This window comes from Parus major, chromosome 3 (assembly GCF_001522545.3).
Source record: "Parus major isolate Abel chromosome 3, Parus_major1.1, whole genome shotgun sequence".
NCBI classification, from domain to species: domain Eukaryota; kingdom Metazoa; phylum Chordata; class Aves; order Passeriformes; family Paridae; genus Parus; species Parus major.
This window is the reverse complement of record NC_031770.1, coordinates 3,264,287-3,283,149: the sequence shown is the minus strand read 5'-3', so window position 1 is coordinate 3,283,149 and position 18,863 is coordinate 3,264,287. Positions and strand designations below refer to the sequence as shown.

The following is an 18,863-nucleotide window of genomic DNA, read 5'->3' as shown; positions in this document are numbered from 1 at the left end:
TTGTTCTTAATTTTGCGCGGAGTTTGCTTGCTCCGGGAGGCAGCGGGGGATGCTCGCCTTCCCCCTCCCCGGGTTTCCCCTCCCTCCCCATAACGTGTTGGCGGTTCCCATTGTACCCCCAAGTCTCCCTTTCCTTGCACCGCACGATCCGAAGACACAAACTTGGGATTAAACAGCCCTTCCTCCTTCTCACGGTACGGTGCGGGGAAATGCCCCAGCAGCGCATCCGCATTGCCCCGCGGGCATTTCTCCTCACCGTACTGTGGCACCCCCCTTCCCCGCCCCATCGGCCCCAGTACCTCCTTTCTCCCGGCACTCCAAAATCCATCCCGCTTTTGCCGGTGCGGTTGTTTTGGTGGCTGGGAACGGGGGGAAGAAGGGGGGAGTAGGAGGGCGAAGGGGGAAAGCTGAAAAGACATGTTGGTGGAAGGGCAATTTGCATGAAAAATAGAGACGGATGATTAGGGACCCAGGCAGGGAATTTTGATTGCCCCAGAATTAAAAGATGCATCCTGCAAATCGGAGGCAAGACCAGGTGAATTGTATTCTGGGTTTTTCTTTGTAATCCCGGTATTTTATATTATGTTCTAAAAGTAGCAGTAATAATAAAAAGCATATTTTTTTTGCTGGCTCTGCCTCCATCAGGAGCCAAATGTTTTGCAGCGAACACAGTGCCAGCCGTATTTCATACATTAGTATATAATTCTTGTTAATTAGCAATAATTTACGTTAAGAGCATAGAAAATGTTGAGGTTACAGGTTTTATATCTGTACATTTGATCATCTTGTTATTTTCAAGAACTTTGCCTCCTATAAAATTAATTAGGTGAAATGTGGAGGTGTAATCAGCAACCTCTGAATTACCACTTCATTTCCTGGTTTTGATTGTAAATCAGCCCAGTCTGTACAGACTTTTAGCAAAGTCTATTTTTGTTCAGTGCCACTTTTAACTGTCTGGTGTGGAAGCAGCGGGTTACCTTCCCCTGCTAAATAATAGTGACAGCGTCAGAAAGGAATCAGGCCGCGGGAAAACATTATAATTGAGTGATGATTATGCAGAGCTCCTCGCTAAGCCAGTTGCAAGGGGAACACGGGTGGTTTTGTGTCTCTTTGCTGCCGAGAGTCGGTTAGCTCGAAGTTAGATTCGCAAAATACCTTTGTCTGCGGCGTGCAGCGAGCTACCGGCGGAATTAGTCCTGCAATAATTTACTCCCTTCGGTCCGAACGCAAGGAACGGCTTGGGGAGAAAAACGCCATGCCCGGCAATCCCGCAGAAACACCCTGCTCCTCTGCCGGCTTCCCGAGGAGCGTGAGACGCACGTTGTGCCTCCTCTCCTGTCGGTCTGGAAGTTTAGAAGAAAGCCCCAGCGATTAAGACATTGTTTTTATTAATACGAATGTAACCTTCATATTCCTGTGGTTGACCTTACGTTAAATTAGAAGTAGTACTAGAGGCAAGAAATGATGGACTGGATCCCTGTGTCCTAGTTGGAGCTGAGGTACGGCGAGGTAGTGTGCTCTTTCAATATTATTTTACGCAGCACAACTGGGAGCTACTCCAGATCTTCCTCCTCAATATTCAGCCTAGGTAGGGTTGAAATAAATTTAACCTGAGTTCACTGGATTTTTGCACTTTATCAAAATCAGTTCCAATATTGTGCAGTCAAATTAAAATCTATTTTTTGATTCTCTGTGGCTTTAAGTTCATTAAATGTGAAATTGGCAGCCAACTAAAGAAGGTCAGGCTGATTAACTGTTTAGGAGTTGTATTCTGTCTCACTTGCATTACCTGGCAGTGTTTTGAGGTGGGTTGTATTTGTAGTACTCTCTCCTGCTCGCTGCTGTTAGCGTGCCTGTTGTGTTGCGCAGACAGAGGAACACCGACACGGTGCTGCTATTTATTTTTTTTTTCCCCTCGTGAAAGACAGTGGGGATGGAGACTGCACAGAGATTGCCAAGGTATTTCTCTGCAAATGTAATGTAATAAAAAAAACCAACAAAAAAAAAATCAACAGAAAAGAGAGCCGAGTCTGCCTCGTTAGAGCATCCACTGACGATTCTGTGAGCAGAAATAGCCTCATAATGAAGCTTTTTGGAGCTCATTCAGAAAATTTGTCAACTTTGACAACATTAGGCAAGGTATTTTGAGTTTAAAGAAGGCGCTTCTCACTGTTGTGAGGAAATGTGGCAGCTGCTTGGCCAGGCTGATTTTTAGATGCTGAAGGCCACCAGTGCTAACATGTTCAAGATAATTTAGGCATTCGCTTATTTCAGGATTAAAAAATGCAAAATGACTGATTGCCTTATTTCCTTAAGTACTAAAAAATATCCCAGCTAGTATCTCTGAGTGGACTTGGTGTTGAACTTGCTGTTTATTTGGATCCCAAGGAGTAGCTCAAAAGTGAGAGGTGCCTCCCCCCACCCCGCAGGCATTTCTGCTGCACTTACTTTTTATCATTTTGGTTTTCTGCCTTATTTATTTATTTATTTATTTATTTGCCTCATACCCTCCCCTTTCTCTCCCCCCCCCCCCTCGGGTGTATAACTCCTGCCTTTAGGATTTTTTTTAAATTGGAAGCTGCAAATGGGCCGATGGGGACAGTGACACAAATCCATGCGTTTACGTCTGCACGTGCGTTCTGAGTGCTGCGTATCTGCCCTGCGTGTCGGTGCCTGGGTGTGTGCCCATGCAGGCTGGCTCTCCCTCTCTTCTCTTTTACACACATGCACACGTTACCTGCACGGCCTGTACGGGGAACGTGCAGCGTCTGTGTGTATTGGAACACCTTCTGTCTGCACTGTATTTTTGAATTTTAGAAAGTGGGTCTGGCTGGTGGAAGATACACACCCATGTGTGTGAGAGTGTGTGCAGTGCTTTTAGCCTTGAATTCATGTACATAAATAATACATTCAGCAATAAAACACCATATTCCCTTCCTGTCGTATTACCACAAGAGTTTTGCAGTGTATTCTTTCAGCCTATCCATTTAATTTTAGCACCGAATCGTTCAAGGAGTCAGAAATGTGCCCTCGTGTAGGAACACGGAGACAGTTGCGGTGCTTGCCCTCCGAGTTCTGCATGTTACAGCTGCTCCTGCAGAATCTCTTCCCTGTAACTGATGAATCCCTGTCCTCGGTGCCGTGCTGACAGCCGTGTTGTATGGATTTGGTTGGGGGGGAGCAGGCAGACTCCGGAGCGGGGTGTAATATTCATGAAGAAGGGGCTCGGTGCGTTCCTCCCCCCTGCGCCCGGTGCCTTTCCCGAGAGCTCTAACCATTCTCCTTTTGTTTCTCAAACTGCAGCCGAACCTCTTGAAGCCATTCTCACTGATGACGAACCTGAACATGGCACATTGGGAGCTCCAGAAGGGGACCACGACCTCCTCACTTGTGGCCAGTGTCAGATGAACTTTCCGTTGGGGGACATTCTTATTTTTATTGAGCACAAACGGAAACAATGCAATGGCAGTCTCTGCCTAGAGAAGGCTGTGGATAAGCCACCTTCACCCTCACCAAGTGAGCTGAAAAAAGCATCCAATCCCGTGGAGGTTGGCATCCAGGTTACGCCAGAGGATGACGATTGTTTATCAACGTCATCTAGAGGAATTTGCCCTAAACAGGAACATATAGCAGGTAAATTAAAGCAAGGAGAAGTGTTTGCGAGTTGATTTCTGTTTCAGTTGCAATGTAGCATGTTGGCAGTCGTGCGCTGCCGTGTCTGTGTGTTCTGCTCGCCGTGACGGCCGGGGTGTCCATGCCCTGCCTGCCTCGGGTTAGCGGTGTTTCCTGGTGCCTGCGCAGCGGCAGGAGCAACAGGCACGTGCCGTGCCAGCCGGTGTTTCTGGCCGTATTGTTTGAGGCCACTCTCGTGATTTGCCTGCATTGTAGTCACCGTCTCCCGGTGTCGCCTGCCCGAGCGCCGTGGGAGGAGGGTTCTGAGGCTGCCGCGCGAGAAAGCGAGGAGCTTTTGAGTCTTTGGCAAAGTCAGGAGTGAAAGAGTTAAATGAGCATCCGCCAGCCTTGGTTCCATATTGGCTGTCAGCGTATGGACTGTAATTAAACACAGCCCCATGGCAAAGTGACACCACCGACCTTGACTTTAAGATGCCATTTTCGACTGGCCAGGCCAGAGTAGAGAGGGCAGTTGCTGAAGCGCACAGACATGCTTATTCGAAAAGTTTAAGGGCATGTTGGAAATTTCAAAAGGTTGGTTTGACAGGAAAGGCTGCTCTCTGCAGCCTGCCTCCTCAGCCAAATGATAAATGCTTCGCTGTGCTCTCTCTTGTCTCTGATGTGGTTTTGACAGATGTATCTTGATTTTGTTTGCGGTTTACACAACCACATGTCAGCCGTACAAATGTCCAAGGCAGAGTTCTGTTTTGTGCAACAAACAATATGAAATGTAATTTAAAAAAAGAGAAAAGGGTAAATAATTCCATTTTGTAGCATAATTTAAAAAAAAAAAAATAATCAGAAAGCCATTGGCCATGCAGATATTTTCACAAATGGGGTTAAAAAAATGAAAGTGTACCATGCAAAAGACAATCCCAGAACCCTGGGAGTGTAACAAGGCACGCTCTGCTTTTAAAACCCTACTAGTAAACAAAAGTACCGCCCATTTGCAGCGAGCGTTTCAGATCACTTCGAACCACGCCAATACTGCCAGTCGAAAAAGGCGAGACCGCAGCGTATCAACCCCAACGAACGCCTGAACCAGTTTCAAACTCCCCCTCCAGTGGTGTTTGGGATGTGGCATTGCCGGTACCTCTCTTCGGGGAGCCCACAGGACCGCTCGGGGTTGTCGGAGGCGCAGTACATCATCACATGATGTGCTGGAGCTTGTCTTGGGCTTGCTTTGGCCACAAAGTTAAACCATAATAGGGCAGTAGGCACTGGGAGGTTCAGCGGGATCCTCCCGCAGCCTTCCCTGGCCTTCAAGCCGGCTGCCAAACTGTGCTGGAGAGCTGCAGTTTTGGAGGTTTTGTGGTGGCAGCAGATCCGTATTGGTGCACGGGTGTCTGCCTGCGCACGTGTCTGTGTGCAGAGCCATGTGCGTGCACACGCAGACGTCATGTCAACAAGTATGTACTGTTTCCGCAGAGTAATTGGTCTTTCCTCGAAACGCCAATATCTCTACATTTGAGGGGAAACACGGGCTCACCTACTGCTAAGCTACATTTTGAATGAGCCTTAACCCCCCCCCAATAATTCCCCACCAGACACGGATGTTAAAGGTGAGGTTTCTTTCCCAGAGTGGTAGAGGGCAGTGCCCATTTCCATGTGCTGCCTGCGATCTGACGGAAAGCGAGCAGAAGTGTAGGGCATGATTAATGAAGCAGGAGCCTGGCGGAAGGGATTTGTAGTCTTCCAAGCTCTGGAGCCATACTAAATCACCAAATATGGAGGAGCGGCGGTATGATGTAACGCAGTATTTACGTACGGCGCCGCTCCGCTCAAAAGACAAAACACAGTATCTGTCAAGCAAGAATTAAACATGCTGTCGTCCCTGTGGTCCCAGATAGGTCCCTGGGCCGGAGGGATGGCCACGCCAAGGAGTTCTGCAGGACAGGAACCTCCTCAGCTGAGGGCTTTGCTCTGGCACTCATTTGGCACAGGAGGCTCAGTGAGCCAAGTCTGGCTTTCGCGTGGCGCAGGTGACGCGAAGCGAGGAGGATTTGGGCTCGCGCGCCGTCACGGGGCCGTTAATTCAGAAAGGGCCGTGGTTTTAACTGACTGTAAATGCTTCACTGAGTGGAGGAGGTGGCTGGGGACAGGGGCACAGTGGCAGGGCCTGATTCTGCTCGCTTGGTGGGCTTGACTGGGAGGAGGCCCGGTGCCGTGCAGGAGGGTCCATAGAGCAAGCTGTGAGTGTGTCCTGAGTAGAGATGGAGTTGTGGTTGTTGGGAGTCTTCTGCCCAAAGGTTTCTGGCTGTGGTGCCCAGCCGCACCGTTATGGGTGGAAGATCCAAGAATGTGGGTTCTCTGCACTTCCCTGGCTGGGCTGTAGCTGAGAAGCGCTGGGGTCCTTGATTCTTCCTGTTGGTTGGAAATGCAGCCTGGCTTTGGGAAAGGGAGAAGGTGCACCAAGAGTTATGAGGTCTTGCAGTGTTCCTCCCCTTTGTGCTTTCATCTCCCTTTTCAGCTGGATGGGTTCAGCTCTCTCTTGTCACAAGGAAGTGTGGTGATAGCTGGAGTGACCCATTGCTCGTAGCCAGTAGTTGGAGTCCGGCAGTAAAATTTCCAGTGAGGGTCTTGGAGGCTGAGCTGTGAAGTTCAGGCTTCAGGAAGGTCCCTGCAAAGAACCTCAAACACTTCTAATTCAGCTGTTTATATCTGATTTCTGTGCAAGAATGCTAAATGCAAGATTTGAGTGTGTAATTAAGGGGGAAAAAAAAAAGATAGAGGCCGCCTTTGGAAAAATACACAGAAGTTGGGGAAGTGATTCTTTCTGCTACGAGACCATAAAATACATATTTTCTAGCAATATAAAAATGTTCCAAATTAGTTGTGAGGCCAGAAGAGGTGTTCCAGGTTAGCCCTGGATACAGAGGTGCTGTGGGTGAGCTCCGGGTGCAGTTTTTTCCCTGTCTGCAGTTTTGTAGTCAGTAAGTTGGGGTGCTACAGTAAAAGAGAACCTTAAGTAATGGTTAAAGATCCACAGAGGAGGAAGGAGGCAGCGACTCATTCAAATGCAGGGAGAAATACTGTCTGTTTTAACTGTCCTTAAGCTGCTCTTTATCTTGCTGTTTTCCAGAGACAGGAATTAGGACAGGAGCATATATATTTATATATATGTGTGTGTGTGTGTGTGTGTGTGCAACCTGTGCAGCAGCCGTGGGGTCCACATAGGTGCAGGCATGTGTCCATACCTGGCTCTTCCATGTGGGTGTCTGCCTGTGCACAGCTCTGCCTTGCTATAAAATTTTGAGTGATGCTGATCCAGCACTGGAGCTGAAATGCCATAAATTTAACTGAAAATTAATAGGATATGTTGTGTGGGTCCAACGAGGCAGCTTTCATCAATATGTATGTCAAAGCCTCACCACCAGATACCGGCAGCCCGTGATTTGCAGTGAGGGCGACGGCAGGGCTTTAGTTATCCGCTCTCGTATTTTACAATAGGGGGAAATATTAACTGAAGTATCTGGAGATCAGTGAATGTAAAATCGCTGTTCACTTATTGAAAAGCCGAGGAAATATTTATCGCCCGCCCGTGTCAGGTTTTGGCGGTTTGTTTGTTGAATGTATAAATCCCAGGGAATTAATGAAAGGTTGGGGCTTGGGTGAAGAAGGATCTTAAATGTTACTTGGATGCAGTTGGGGGAACACTTCGGAGTGCTGCTGTGAATTCCCCTGTATAAAGCCGAGTGTGGATCCGTGGATCTTGTATTTACTGTACAAAGAGGGGAGGAGGAGGGGAGGTCATTTTTGCTGCTTGAATCCTATATTCTCGAGCTGCTTGTGACATTCAAATAAAACACGTGGGAAAATAATGTAAGAAATCCCTCTGTCTGCTGCAGTCGGGGAAAGGTGAACATCATTTCCTACTAAATTTCAGACTGAGTCTATTTGATTATTACAGTTCTTGGGAGGTAATGTCTTTAAGCAGAAATTTTCTTGGGCTGTTATTAGTAGTTGCCATTATAATTCTGTAGGTTGTGATTTTCGATTCCTTGTTTTGTTTTGTTCTGGAGACAAAAAAAATACTGCTGTCTGCACTGAATAGTTAGCATTGCATCTGGAAAATAAGATGAAAGCTTAAAGATAGAGGAGGGGAAGAAGGAATGCGGGAAGATTTTGAAGTCAAATTCTGCCTGCTTTCCCCCTACAAAGAAACAGAGAGAGCAGGCTGGGTAAAATATTGCAGGCAGGAAAAAATAGTGAGGGTGCAACCCAAAGGCTCCTGCTCCCGAGATTTGGAGCACTGCGTACAAGCTGTATTTGTAAATAAGACAGAGAAAGGTTGTGAACCGGCAGCTTGGCTGTTTTGTCAAAGTACAATGTCAGAGAAACTCTTTCTAAGACAAATTGTAAATAGAAGTGTCACGATGATTGCATGATTGAGCTCTAGAAGTGTCTTGCAATTGTTGGCATTGTCAGAAGACTTTTGAAAGCTTAATTAAAGGCGGTGGCCTGTGTGGCTGTGAAATTTACTTCTCGGGGGGGAAAAATGTAAAAAATGTAGGGGATCAAAAAGTTGCTGTAATGCTGCTCGTGCAGGGATAGCAGAGAAGAGTCAATAGTTTCCCTGCTTTCCTCGTTGCCTTTTATAAATAACGTTTTTTGAAGAAGCAAGCACGTGACACCAGTATCATCCTTTGTACGAGGTAAAGATTGTGTTAGTTTTCCTATTCCCTGCTGTTCCAGACAGTTAATGTAAAAATGGCTCTTTATTGGAAACACAAATATGAGTTCACTCGAAGCGCAGAAGCAGGGTAGAAAGTTTTCCTCTGCCTTCCAGGGGAGCATCACAGTATTGTGGTGCCCTGAAAATTTATGGTGGGGTTTTTTTTTTTGTTTCCTGCAAATCACATTTTCTGAGAGGATGAGTAACATATTCTCTGTTCCTTCTCCTACTGCGTGGGACACTGAATTGTGGAGCTGTCCACGAGCAGAAGCATCACTGCATCTGAAATGCTGGTGGTTCAAGAGGCAGCCTGGCACACCTTAAGCTCCATACAGATTTTGAAAGGTGCACGTTGGCATCACGTGCCGAAAGCTTTGAAAATCATGCGCTGTAATAAACGCAAGGTTCTGTGCGGAGAGCCCCAGCAACGAATGCTGGGTGACGGAAACTGAGGCAGAGAGTAAATTAAACACCTTCTAATTAGCCCGGTGGGAGAAGAAAAGTCTTCCCTAAACATTCCCATAATTTGGTAATGCCTCTTTTAAAGAGGAGGAGGCCTATTAGCATCACCCCGTTTTGTATATGCAACCCTCAGCCCACGAGCTCTTTCTTGTTTCATTCAAATAATAAAGACGATTAAAGAGGCTTGCGAGGCACCGTCAGGCAACGGGAGCAGAGCCTCCAGTTGTTTGCCTGCACGCATCCTCATTACGGGAATTTTTTCGGACAAAATTCCCTTCAAGCTTCGGCCTGTTTTTATATCCACCAGTACTAGCTTTGTGCAATAAAAGGCATTTAGCATCAAGCTGGACATGGCCTGGCACAGTGCCACTTGTGTTTTGTTGTGGTTTTTTTTTTAGCTAATCGCTGAGGATCTCTCGTTACCTTTCTGCTGGTTGTGATTTTGTTCGGGTCACGATGCTGCCAGGGATGTCGCGAGTCCAAGGAAGTTGTCTTCTCCCGGTGGCAGGGATTCGAACGCAGCTTCCATCCGGGAGCGCTCCGTTTTATGTGTCAGCTACTGGGGTATTGCACAAGTCCGTAAAACACGGCAAGTCCATGTATTTCAATGTGTTAAGGCTGATGTTTGTACTGGTAGCATGGCCCTAAAATTAACCATTGAGTGGATTTTTTTTGTTGTTTTTCCCTTGGGCTAACGAACATAATTTTGTCTCACTGTGTACACAGACAGTAGCTCCAGCCTGACGCCTGGTGACGTCGGGCGTAGCAGGTTTGGGCCCATGTAGGTAGACACCAGTGCATGGATTGCTGTGATTTATGGCTTACTTTTAAGAATAACAGGCACATTAATGGACCCACAAACCACCCAAGCGGTTGGGATGATCTGATAATGAATTTCCATGAAACACAGTTCGCTCTGGAGGGCCCCCATCTTGGGTGTGCTTTGCTCTGCCAGATGTGGATCAAACTCTTGCAGGAGCTGGACCAGTGGCTGTGGACTCCTCTGGATGAGCAGACCGAGCGCTCACATTATTCAAACCTTCCTGTGTTAATGCCAAACGCATTTTAAAGCCCATAAACATCCTCCCCATCTCTCTAATCAGGTTTAGTATGCAACGCATCCCACACGGGGTTCAGCCAGTTTGTTTTCCAACCTTTATTGGCCAGCTGCACTCGCTGTGCATCTTTAAAATATTTCAGCAAGGTTTTTTTTGCTCTTCTATCACCGAGGCTGGTAACTTGGTGGCTCATTCTTCATTCGGAGGTGGCATTGCCTGGGGTTGGTGAGGGAAAGGTTTGCGGTGTGGGGTGTGGCGAGGTCAGCCCCGATCCCAGCAGGGAATTTGTGTTCTTCATTTGCCTTTACAATCGGAGCACAGCTACTGTACCTTGGAGCAGCTCTCAGGTGTGAGCTCAGATGGGCGCATGTAAATGTCCTGTCAGATGCAACACAGGAATATTAATGTTTCCTCAGCACCACGCTATAATAAAGCTGTACACAGCCAGCTTAATATGCAGCCGGGCTGGGGAATTGTATGAAACTTCGATAGCCCAGTGTGAATGACAGCGGTGGAAAAAAATACTCAATATGCCACAGTTTGCATTCTTGTTTGCCTTTGATCTAAAGCAAAATGAAAACATCCTCTCCTTTCCCTCCTCATTCTGAATAGGTGTCCTTCCTCTGCAAAATTGGATAGTAAGTAATGAGAGAAGACAAAGTACGGGGCACGGTGCAGAATTATTTGAAGCACATTAACTTCAGCCCGCTGGGGGATGTAATTTTTTCAAGTATTAGCAAACATTTATTTTTTTTTTGTACTTGGGATTGTTGGCATTGTTTTTCATTCTTTTTTTAGCATCTGGGTCTGGTTGAAACAAAGAAAACAGAGCCACCACAAACAGGGGCTGGAGCCCCTTTTGCCCCCTGGCTTGGGCATGGCCCAGGCTGTACATCCTCCTCGCAGAGGTTTCATTTGCATCTTCTTCTTGTGTGTTCAGATCTTCAGCTCCATCCAAAGGTGTCTGTTTTTCAGTGTGGTTGTGTTCGAGGATTTTTAATAATGTGCTCATTTAACTGAATCAACAGCTGTCAGGAGCGGTTGTAGTAAATCCACAAAATGCACAAAGAAAAATACATACGTTCCCTGAAACAAAACACTTGAAACAAATTGGCTGCCAAAAAAAGCTGCTGAATTCTGGGTTTGCAGACAGTGCACCAAAAGTGTTTCTTCCCTCTGCTTTCCCCGGAGACCTCTCCCCGTTTGCCTGCTGCAATTCTACTGGAACTTTTTACCTGAACAGGTTGCTGTTAAAAAAAAAAAATCCCATCACTTCCCCATCTGGTGGGTACAGAGCTCAGATTTTTGTGTTTCACACTAAATAGCTGAGACACCGAGAGCGGGGCAAGAGCAAAACCCAAATAACTGCATTGCTGAGGAGGCAGGGAGGCTCAGTATCCCTGGGAAATAGCTGTCAGGAGAAGCGGTGCTGCTTTCCTGCCCTTGCAGGTAGGCGTTGTCAGGGTGCTTCAGAGGGTGCAGGGTTCCCACTGGAATTGGAATGGCTGTGCTGGTGCTGGGAGACGTGGGCAGCTCTGGTCAGTCAGAACCAAGGGCTTTCTGCTTCCACCCTCCCCTGCTTTGCCTAAATGCTGTACAATTACACCTACAATTTGATCTTAGCTGCAGATAGAAAAACCTCTGCCTAAATAAACAGTGGAATTACTGCTGAACAACAAAGGCTCAAGGAAGAGCCCTGCCTTTAGTGGTGTTATTATTGTTGTTGTGGATAATAATATTATTATTACTATTGTTATTATTGCTGCTATTACTACAGCTATTACCTTTTTAAAATTATGCATCGCAGTTCCTCGTTCCTTTAGGAAGTAAGGAGTTTAATTTTGCATTAATTGTTTGCGTAATTGATTTATCAGGTAGGGAAGTATAAAATGCAAAAATAAAAACGTGTTGTGTTGTATTCCCCCCCCCCCCAATATTTGCAACAATTAATTTGTCACCCAGCATTACTTTGCTCCTACATCACAGCTGGGTTTTTTTTCAGACATTGAATGAATCATCTGGGTTTTGTTGCATTTTAGCTACTGAGTTTATTCTTTGTGGAGTAAGAGAATAGATCAGCAAAACTGTTGTTCTTCAGCCAGGGCATCGCAACTGCACGGAGCATTTACAGTGTGAGGGTGACCAGGGGCTTTTCCCCGTGTTTCTCTATTCCTGATGCTGATTTTCGTGGTTAGGGAAGAGTTGTTGTGCAATGAGAAACAGTAGTCCGGGAGCCTTGTTCTCTTTGAGGAGCTAGAACACAGTGGGATGCATTTGGAAAAAGAGATAGAGGCTGTATTATTTTGTAATAAACTATAAACTGTCCTATGTTAAATTTGTGTTACGTTAGAAAAAAAATCAATAAGGAAAAATTAAATTCTGATAAAGATACTCTTGGATCTCAGAAAATAACTGCTGTCCTTTTAACTAAAACATTTGAGGAGCTTCAAAGAGTATGTATTTCTTCTGATCTTAGAGCTGTGTGACTGGTAGCAGGGAAAAAAAAATCTTATTCTACATACAAGTGGATTGCTTAACAAGTCAGCACAGACACATACTTGTTTGTACCATAGAGATAAAAATTCCTGTATAAAAATAATTCAGTTGCTGACAGCAGGCATTGTGCTGGGGCTGCCTCTTTTGTGTTGGCCGGGGGTCAGGGACCACGGCTCCCACTTCTGCTGGGGGGGAGGCTGTCACGATCGCTTGCAGGAGCCTGGAAATAAGTTAATTGCTTTATTTTAGGGAATGCTCAGAGCCCAGTAGTGTGGTTTTTACATCTCTGGAAACAGAGAAAGAAGTGGGGGGAAAATCTCCTAATGGGGTACATGACTTGAAGGCGGTTTGGGAGACGTTGGCCTTCAACAGCTCGGCGGCCCGGCAGTAGTTTCTAAACTTTTGTTTTGAATCTAATTCTGATTTATGCTGTCACATGGCATACTGGCCTCCCCTGGACTCTTCCTGTGTGAAGTAATGTTGGTGTTGGGGGGGAATTGCTTAAAACCAGGGACTCGTGGCCAATCCAGATGTTTGCTGTTGTGGTTGTTGCACGGCACCAGGTCCTATTGTGGCCAATAAATGTTAAAAAAGCGGGGCATTAGCACAGCTCCAGGCATCATCTGTTTTGCTCTGCAGGGGTGCAGGTAGGATAAGCCACGAGGTTGGAGAAGGCTGCTGAGGTGGGAATAGGAATTATTTGAACATTCATCCATCCTTCAAAGTCGGGGTGCTGGGGAAGCAGCCAGCGCGTCCCCCCCAGCCTCCTCCTGGGATCCCTGGCAGAAGTGTCTGCCCTGCCCTGGCAGAAGTGTCTCCCCTGCTCTGTGCCCTTTGGGATGGCTGGATGAGGCTCGTGGAGCCAAGTTTGGGAGCGGCCGGCGGCGCTGAGCGGTGCCCCCGCAAACTCCGCTGGCTCGGCGGCTGCAGCTCCGCTCCCCGGGAGCACAGCGACTTTCTCAGTGGCACGCTCCGGTGCCGAGATCTTTTCATCCCTCCCTTTTAAACGCAGCGAGTCCCTAAAATTAATGCTGCTGCACTTTGATGAAAATAATGTTTTTATAATACATTTGCTGTTTACATGGAAGATGTGACTTGAGGGGAAAAAGGCTTTTTTGGAGGGTGGTGGAAATCTTGTTAATCTGCTCTCGGAGAGCGGCACACAATACTGCCTATGAGCAAGTCTGTGCTGCTTTTGATAAATTACCATGTTTAGAGATAGGTTTGGCTCTTAAGGGCTTAGTTTTCTGAACAAAGTCCATAACAATGTTTTCTGCCTCTGTTTGTCTCCAGCCCCTTTGGCTTGACTCGGAGCCCTGTGTTTAGTTGAAGCTCCGTCTGGAAGATACAACAATTTTGCATTAAAAAAATAAGGAAATCACAGGAAGAAAAACCCTTTTGCTTTTTGGATGAATCTTACTGATAATTTGCTAAAGCTCATTTGAATTTTAAGCACTTCTTTAATCTTCAAAGGCTAAATTGCTTTATGAATATGCATGGTGTGGGCAGACTTTAGTTCATTACCTAGTTGTAAATTCTAATGACCATTAGGTCCTTGCAGTAATTGCGAATTGTTTTGCATTTTTGATTGGCCTATTAACATGTGCATTCGGCACACATCAGGCCAGCCTGTCAGGCTGCTGAAGGAGAAAAAAAAGGTGAAAATTGTTTTATAGCACCAAGATTCTTAGATTTTCAATCTTGGAAAATTGATGATGTAAAAAAATTAAAGCGGTGTTTTTTCTTCTCAAGATTGAAAGTTCACCAAGAGATTTGACATATTTAATTTACATGATGACTTTGCACTCCTTCATTAATGCAATTTGCATATGAAGCTGTTGTTAATCACTTTTGATCATGTTTTGTGTATTAGCTGCCTCAGTGGCTCTTCTCCCTCAGATGCTCCAGTAGAAAGCAGCAAAATGATGCATCTTCTTGCCAAGTTTCCTTTAGTGAATTGAGGAATTAGGAGTCTAACCTTGAGTAATTAAATATGTTCTATCAGTTCTCTTTTAATGTTAAGTACACTTGGTTGGAAGTGTAGAAGGAAATTGTTCCCATTTGGGGGAGACATTCCTTTAAAAAATAATTCTACATGCGTAGATAGAGAAGAATTATTTTCCGTGCTCTGGAGATGCCAGGGCCGGAGGGAGAGGTGACAGCAGGGCAGGATGTGGCTGTGCCCGGACCCTTCTCTGCATGCCCAGCGTTGAAAGCGCGTGCCCCAGGCCCCATCCTGTGCTGCCCGTGCTGCAGAGCTGCTGCTGGCAGTGGGGTGATGGCCCTGCCTTTGGGGGACGCTGCACAGAGGGCAGGGAGCGCCCTGCTTGTGGCAGCAAATTGTGCTGCTGGCACTGCTCCTCTTCCACTCCAGTCTCCCAGTTTCCTCATCACAAGGAAAGGGTCTTTTTCTCCTGCCTGTCCGGGCAAGGCATTAATCATCCAACCCTGGGAGGGGAAACTGGGAGCAGCCTGGCTGGAAGCGTGCCCAGCTCTCATAACCTGCCCGGGCATCCGTGCCCGGCCAGCGCCCGAGGCCGTCCGCCGCCCCTCCTGCCTGGCTGGGGCTTGGCCTGCTCCCTGTCCCCTGTCCCTCACGCCGGCAGCAGCACCACAATTCCTGGCTGTGGGATCAGGCCCTTGCTTCATCCCTTCGGTTGTCCGGCCTTGGTGATTGATGCTCGGCTTTGGTTGGAGAGTTTATCACTGGGTAAGATGAATCGGAGGGGTGAAACGGATACCCTGATTAAAGGAACTGCTTAATGAAAGAAAATAAACGGAGAGGGAAAAGGACCATTCTGGAAGGAACAGAAGTATAATTTTAACCTCGGAGGAGACCTGCTCCTGCCCTTCCATGACTTCCACCCATACCACGCTAAAAGCATGGTGCAGTTCAAAGTTGTTAATATTCAGCTGGGAAACAGTATCCAGAACACAAATAAATTATTAAGTGCATGAACTTTTTCAGCAGTAAGATGAACTGATGGGGTCCATCTGCGAGATCCAGGGGCTTTTTATTTGTGTGTGTCGAACGATTCTGCCCTCTCCGACTTCATAGCCTTTGGTCGCTGGCCAAGTGCATGCATAATTGATTCCACACGCGCTATCATTTTCTTGATGTAATTGCTTTAGTAAGATATGTTGAAATCTAATGGATAATTTACTATATGAAAATGACAAAAAAGTAAACGTTCGTGTTTTGCGCCGGGTGCGGAGAGGAGAGAGTGCCCAGGTGAGACCTGTGTGGTGAGGGGAAAGCCAGGTGGACCATCTCCCATGAGCAGTGATGGAGGTAAATCGCTGGAGAAGTTCAGAGCAAACTCTGGAATTAATTGGAGTTTTACAACACAGGTGAAAGCAAAACAGTGGCGTTGTTTGGAAACTTATTTTTTCTGGAGTGATGACTTATTTGCTTTTCTAATTGCCAGAATGTGAAGTCTGGAAAAAAGTTCTCTGCAGAAGGCAAGGGGGGAGTATTTTTAGAAATCAGTGTGTCCTGGACTTGCTGCCCTGTGCTACACAAGGTCCTGACACTGGTGCCTTGCCTGGCAAAATGATCTTCTATTCTATGCTTAAATAATGCACCAAATTAAAATCAATGCATCAGCTGGGCTGGATATATTTTTTAGAGTTTTCAGAAGTGTATAAATATCAAATCCACCTATAATTCCATCCCCATCCAAAGGAAAATATTCCAAAAAATGAAAATTTGACATCACATTGATCTTTAAGAAATGATTTGTTACTCTCATTTCCTTTCCCTCTTGCTTCCCAGTCCTGGAATATTTTGTATTCCTTTCCGTAATTTTTTAAAATAGACTTTTGAGGTAGTGTAGACACAAAAACATTTTCTCATTTGCTTTTCCCCCCCTGCCATGATGTTTTCAATGTACTAAAAGAGGAAAAAATATCCAAGGCACAAACCCACATAACTGTAGCAAAACTGTTTCTGAGCAAGTCATAATAATGAACAACACATGATCTGAAATGTGATCAGCAAACATATACTTATGCCAAGGAATTTTTGCCATTCACATACCAAGGTTCTGTAAATCAGTAAACCGCGGCAGAGGAGCCCCCGGCACGGCAAGGGGAGGAGCAGGAGCAGGAGCAGGAGCAGGAGCAGGAGCAGGAGCAGGAGCAGGATGGGCTGCCCAGCAGAACTGTCTTGTTCACAGAGCAGGGAATGGGAACAAGTTTTCTCTCTTCCATCTTCTGTGCTTCCCGCTCGGTCCACGCACCAAAATGTACAGCCTTTAAAGAAGGAAAATGCAGCCTGAGCTGTCCTCAAAAGCAAAAGCAGACAAATAAGTAGCAAATGAATGAAATTTCATCACAACGTGTTTTATGGGATTTTTTTTTTTTTTTCCTTCCCCCACCTCCCCATCTTACACAGAACCAAAATGTAAATTACTTTCTGGTCCTAATTGGATTTAATTATTTCTTTAGGAGAGGATGGGTGGGAGGGGGTGGGAATGGCACACAGCTGTCCTAACAAAACAAAGGAGGCAGAAAACCCTCACTTTCCCCCATGTTGGCTAATAAACGGTGCAGAGGATCTTAGTGCTGGCAAGCAAATGGAGCGCTCTGTAGACCTGGGGAAGGGGTAAGCGCTGTCGGCAGCCGGGAGCATTAAGAAAAGGCCAGGCTAGCTGTTAGCAAGTGCCCTTAAATGATGATTTGTGGTTTCCTATTAATTTCTGTAAATGCCCTGTGTTTTAGAGCACCCAGCCTGGCCCTTCCCTTAACCTAAACCTTGTTGCCCAGATGCCTCTGCCCTGTGGTGAGACCCACCCTCAATATTGGGCTGCGAATCTCTCCGGCACCGCTCACCTGGGAAGCACCAGCTCCCTGTGGTGCTGCTGGGAGGGACTGGGAGAGGATTTGGGTGCCCTGCACTTGCTGGGGTGTTCTCTGTGCCCCCCAGTTGGGGTTTGGGGCATTTGGGTGCGAGCAGTGGGGTCTGGGCGAGCCGATGCTGCTCTGTGGGTCGGTGGTGCATCGCGCCCGTGGATCTCCAAGAGCTTTACAAGCTTTAATGAATGTGACCACTAACGTGATTTATAGTGCGATTCATTATTGGTATTGGAGGGACTGTATTCTTATTTTGTCATTTGCTGTTAAAATTAATACACTCCATGCTGGCTATAAAAGTGTATTTGCATTTAATTGCAAGTCAGAATGAATTAGTGGATATGATTTAAACCTGAACTCACTCCCTAAAAAGAAATCTTCAGTGGGGAAGGAAAAAATCAAGCTCTGTGCTGGGTTTCTTTGGTGGACGAAGGGATAGAGACAAGAGTCGGGGAGAGGAGGGGGCAGGCGGGGGCTCAGTTCTTTTTTTTTTTTCTTAATTCTTGAGGTTGCTTTCAGCAAAAAATGCCTTTGCCAGGAGGGGCTTAGGCAAAGTGGTCAAGCACATCTGCTCCTGGGAAGGTAGGGAAGAAAAGAGGTTACTAGTAATAGGGCAGCAGCACAAAGGGAAAATTGTACACTGGAAGCATTAGTCTCCTCGGCGGTGGTGTGGCCAGACTGGTTTAGCAGACAGGATGATAGATTGCTTTGTCAAGGGTCCCAGGGTGTGCCCTGAACTTGAAGCACTTTGTTTATCTTGAATAGAAAGGGAAAAGCACAGACATAATCGATGTCTAGTTTTTTAGGAGGGAGGAAGAGGTAGAGGAGGGAGCGAGGGGGTGGTGGTGGGGAGAGGCCCTGGCTGTGGCTCTCCATTAACAGATGAACTTGGCTGAAGTCCAGAGTTTGATGAGAGAGTGTCACAGCTCCAGAGCCGGCCAGCCTTTTCAATAATTTTCTTTTTTTTTAATACCTGCTGACTGTACATCAAATGCTCCCAGGTCTTTTGGCTGAAGGCAAGAAGGGGGGTGTGGGGGGAAAAGACACAGCTCCATTTTTTCCCTCTGAACCAGTTGAGACCAGTCCCTTGGCCACGCACGCAGGTTCTATCATCTTTCCTGGCTCGCTGTTGGGAAAAAAAAGAGTTGTCGCCGTGCCAGTAACCTGAGGGCCCAGGACAGGAAAAAAAGAAGGGGTTGCTGTTCTGAGAGGCAAGCTAAACTCGAGAGTATGAGAGCAGGAGGGTCGTGTGTGTCTGGGAGATCTCAGAGATAGCAGGAGTTAAACTGGGGGGTGAAAAGCATCTGCAAGGCTGCCTGGCTGCCTGGCTGGGGGAGAGCAAACCCTGGGGCTAGACCCAGTGCAGGTCCACAGCTTGTGCACGACAGCACCTTTTCATGGGGGCCCCCACCCATTCCAGTGACTTTATGAGAAATAAAATCAAATTGGTCCCCTAGTGCAGACCCGTGCTGGGTGTGAAGGTGGCTGCACTTGCAGCCTTTATTCAGCCCTCACAGAACATTGCTGGGCCATGCCCAACGCCGAGGTGCTTTGTTGGGTGGTGAGAATATAGATAAAATGCTGTGGTGGTGATAATAAAGACAAAATCCTTGTAATGCCGTGATGGTGAGAATAATGACAAAATG

The 18,863-nt window shown here is 46.6% G+C and overlaps 1 protein-coding gene across 5 annotated transcripts in view; it reads left to right on the top strand.

The window, feature by feature from the left end:
* Positions 1 to 18,863, top strand: part of BCL11A (BAF chromatin remodeling complex subunit BCL11A) — a 71,032-nt gene that overhangs the window by 2,909 nt on the left and 49,260 nt on the right. For all 5 annotated transcript variants that reach the window (XM_015622598.1, XM_033513172.1, XM_015622597.2 and 2 more), the window contains exon 2: positions 3,304 to 3,633. In XM_015622598.1, the coding sequence (XP_015478084.1) occupies positions 3,304 to 3,633 (330 nt within the window). The remainder of the gene's footprint in view (positions 1 to 3,303; positions 3,634 to 18,863) is intronic.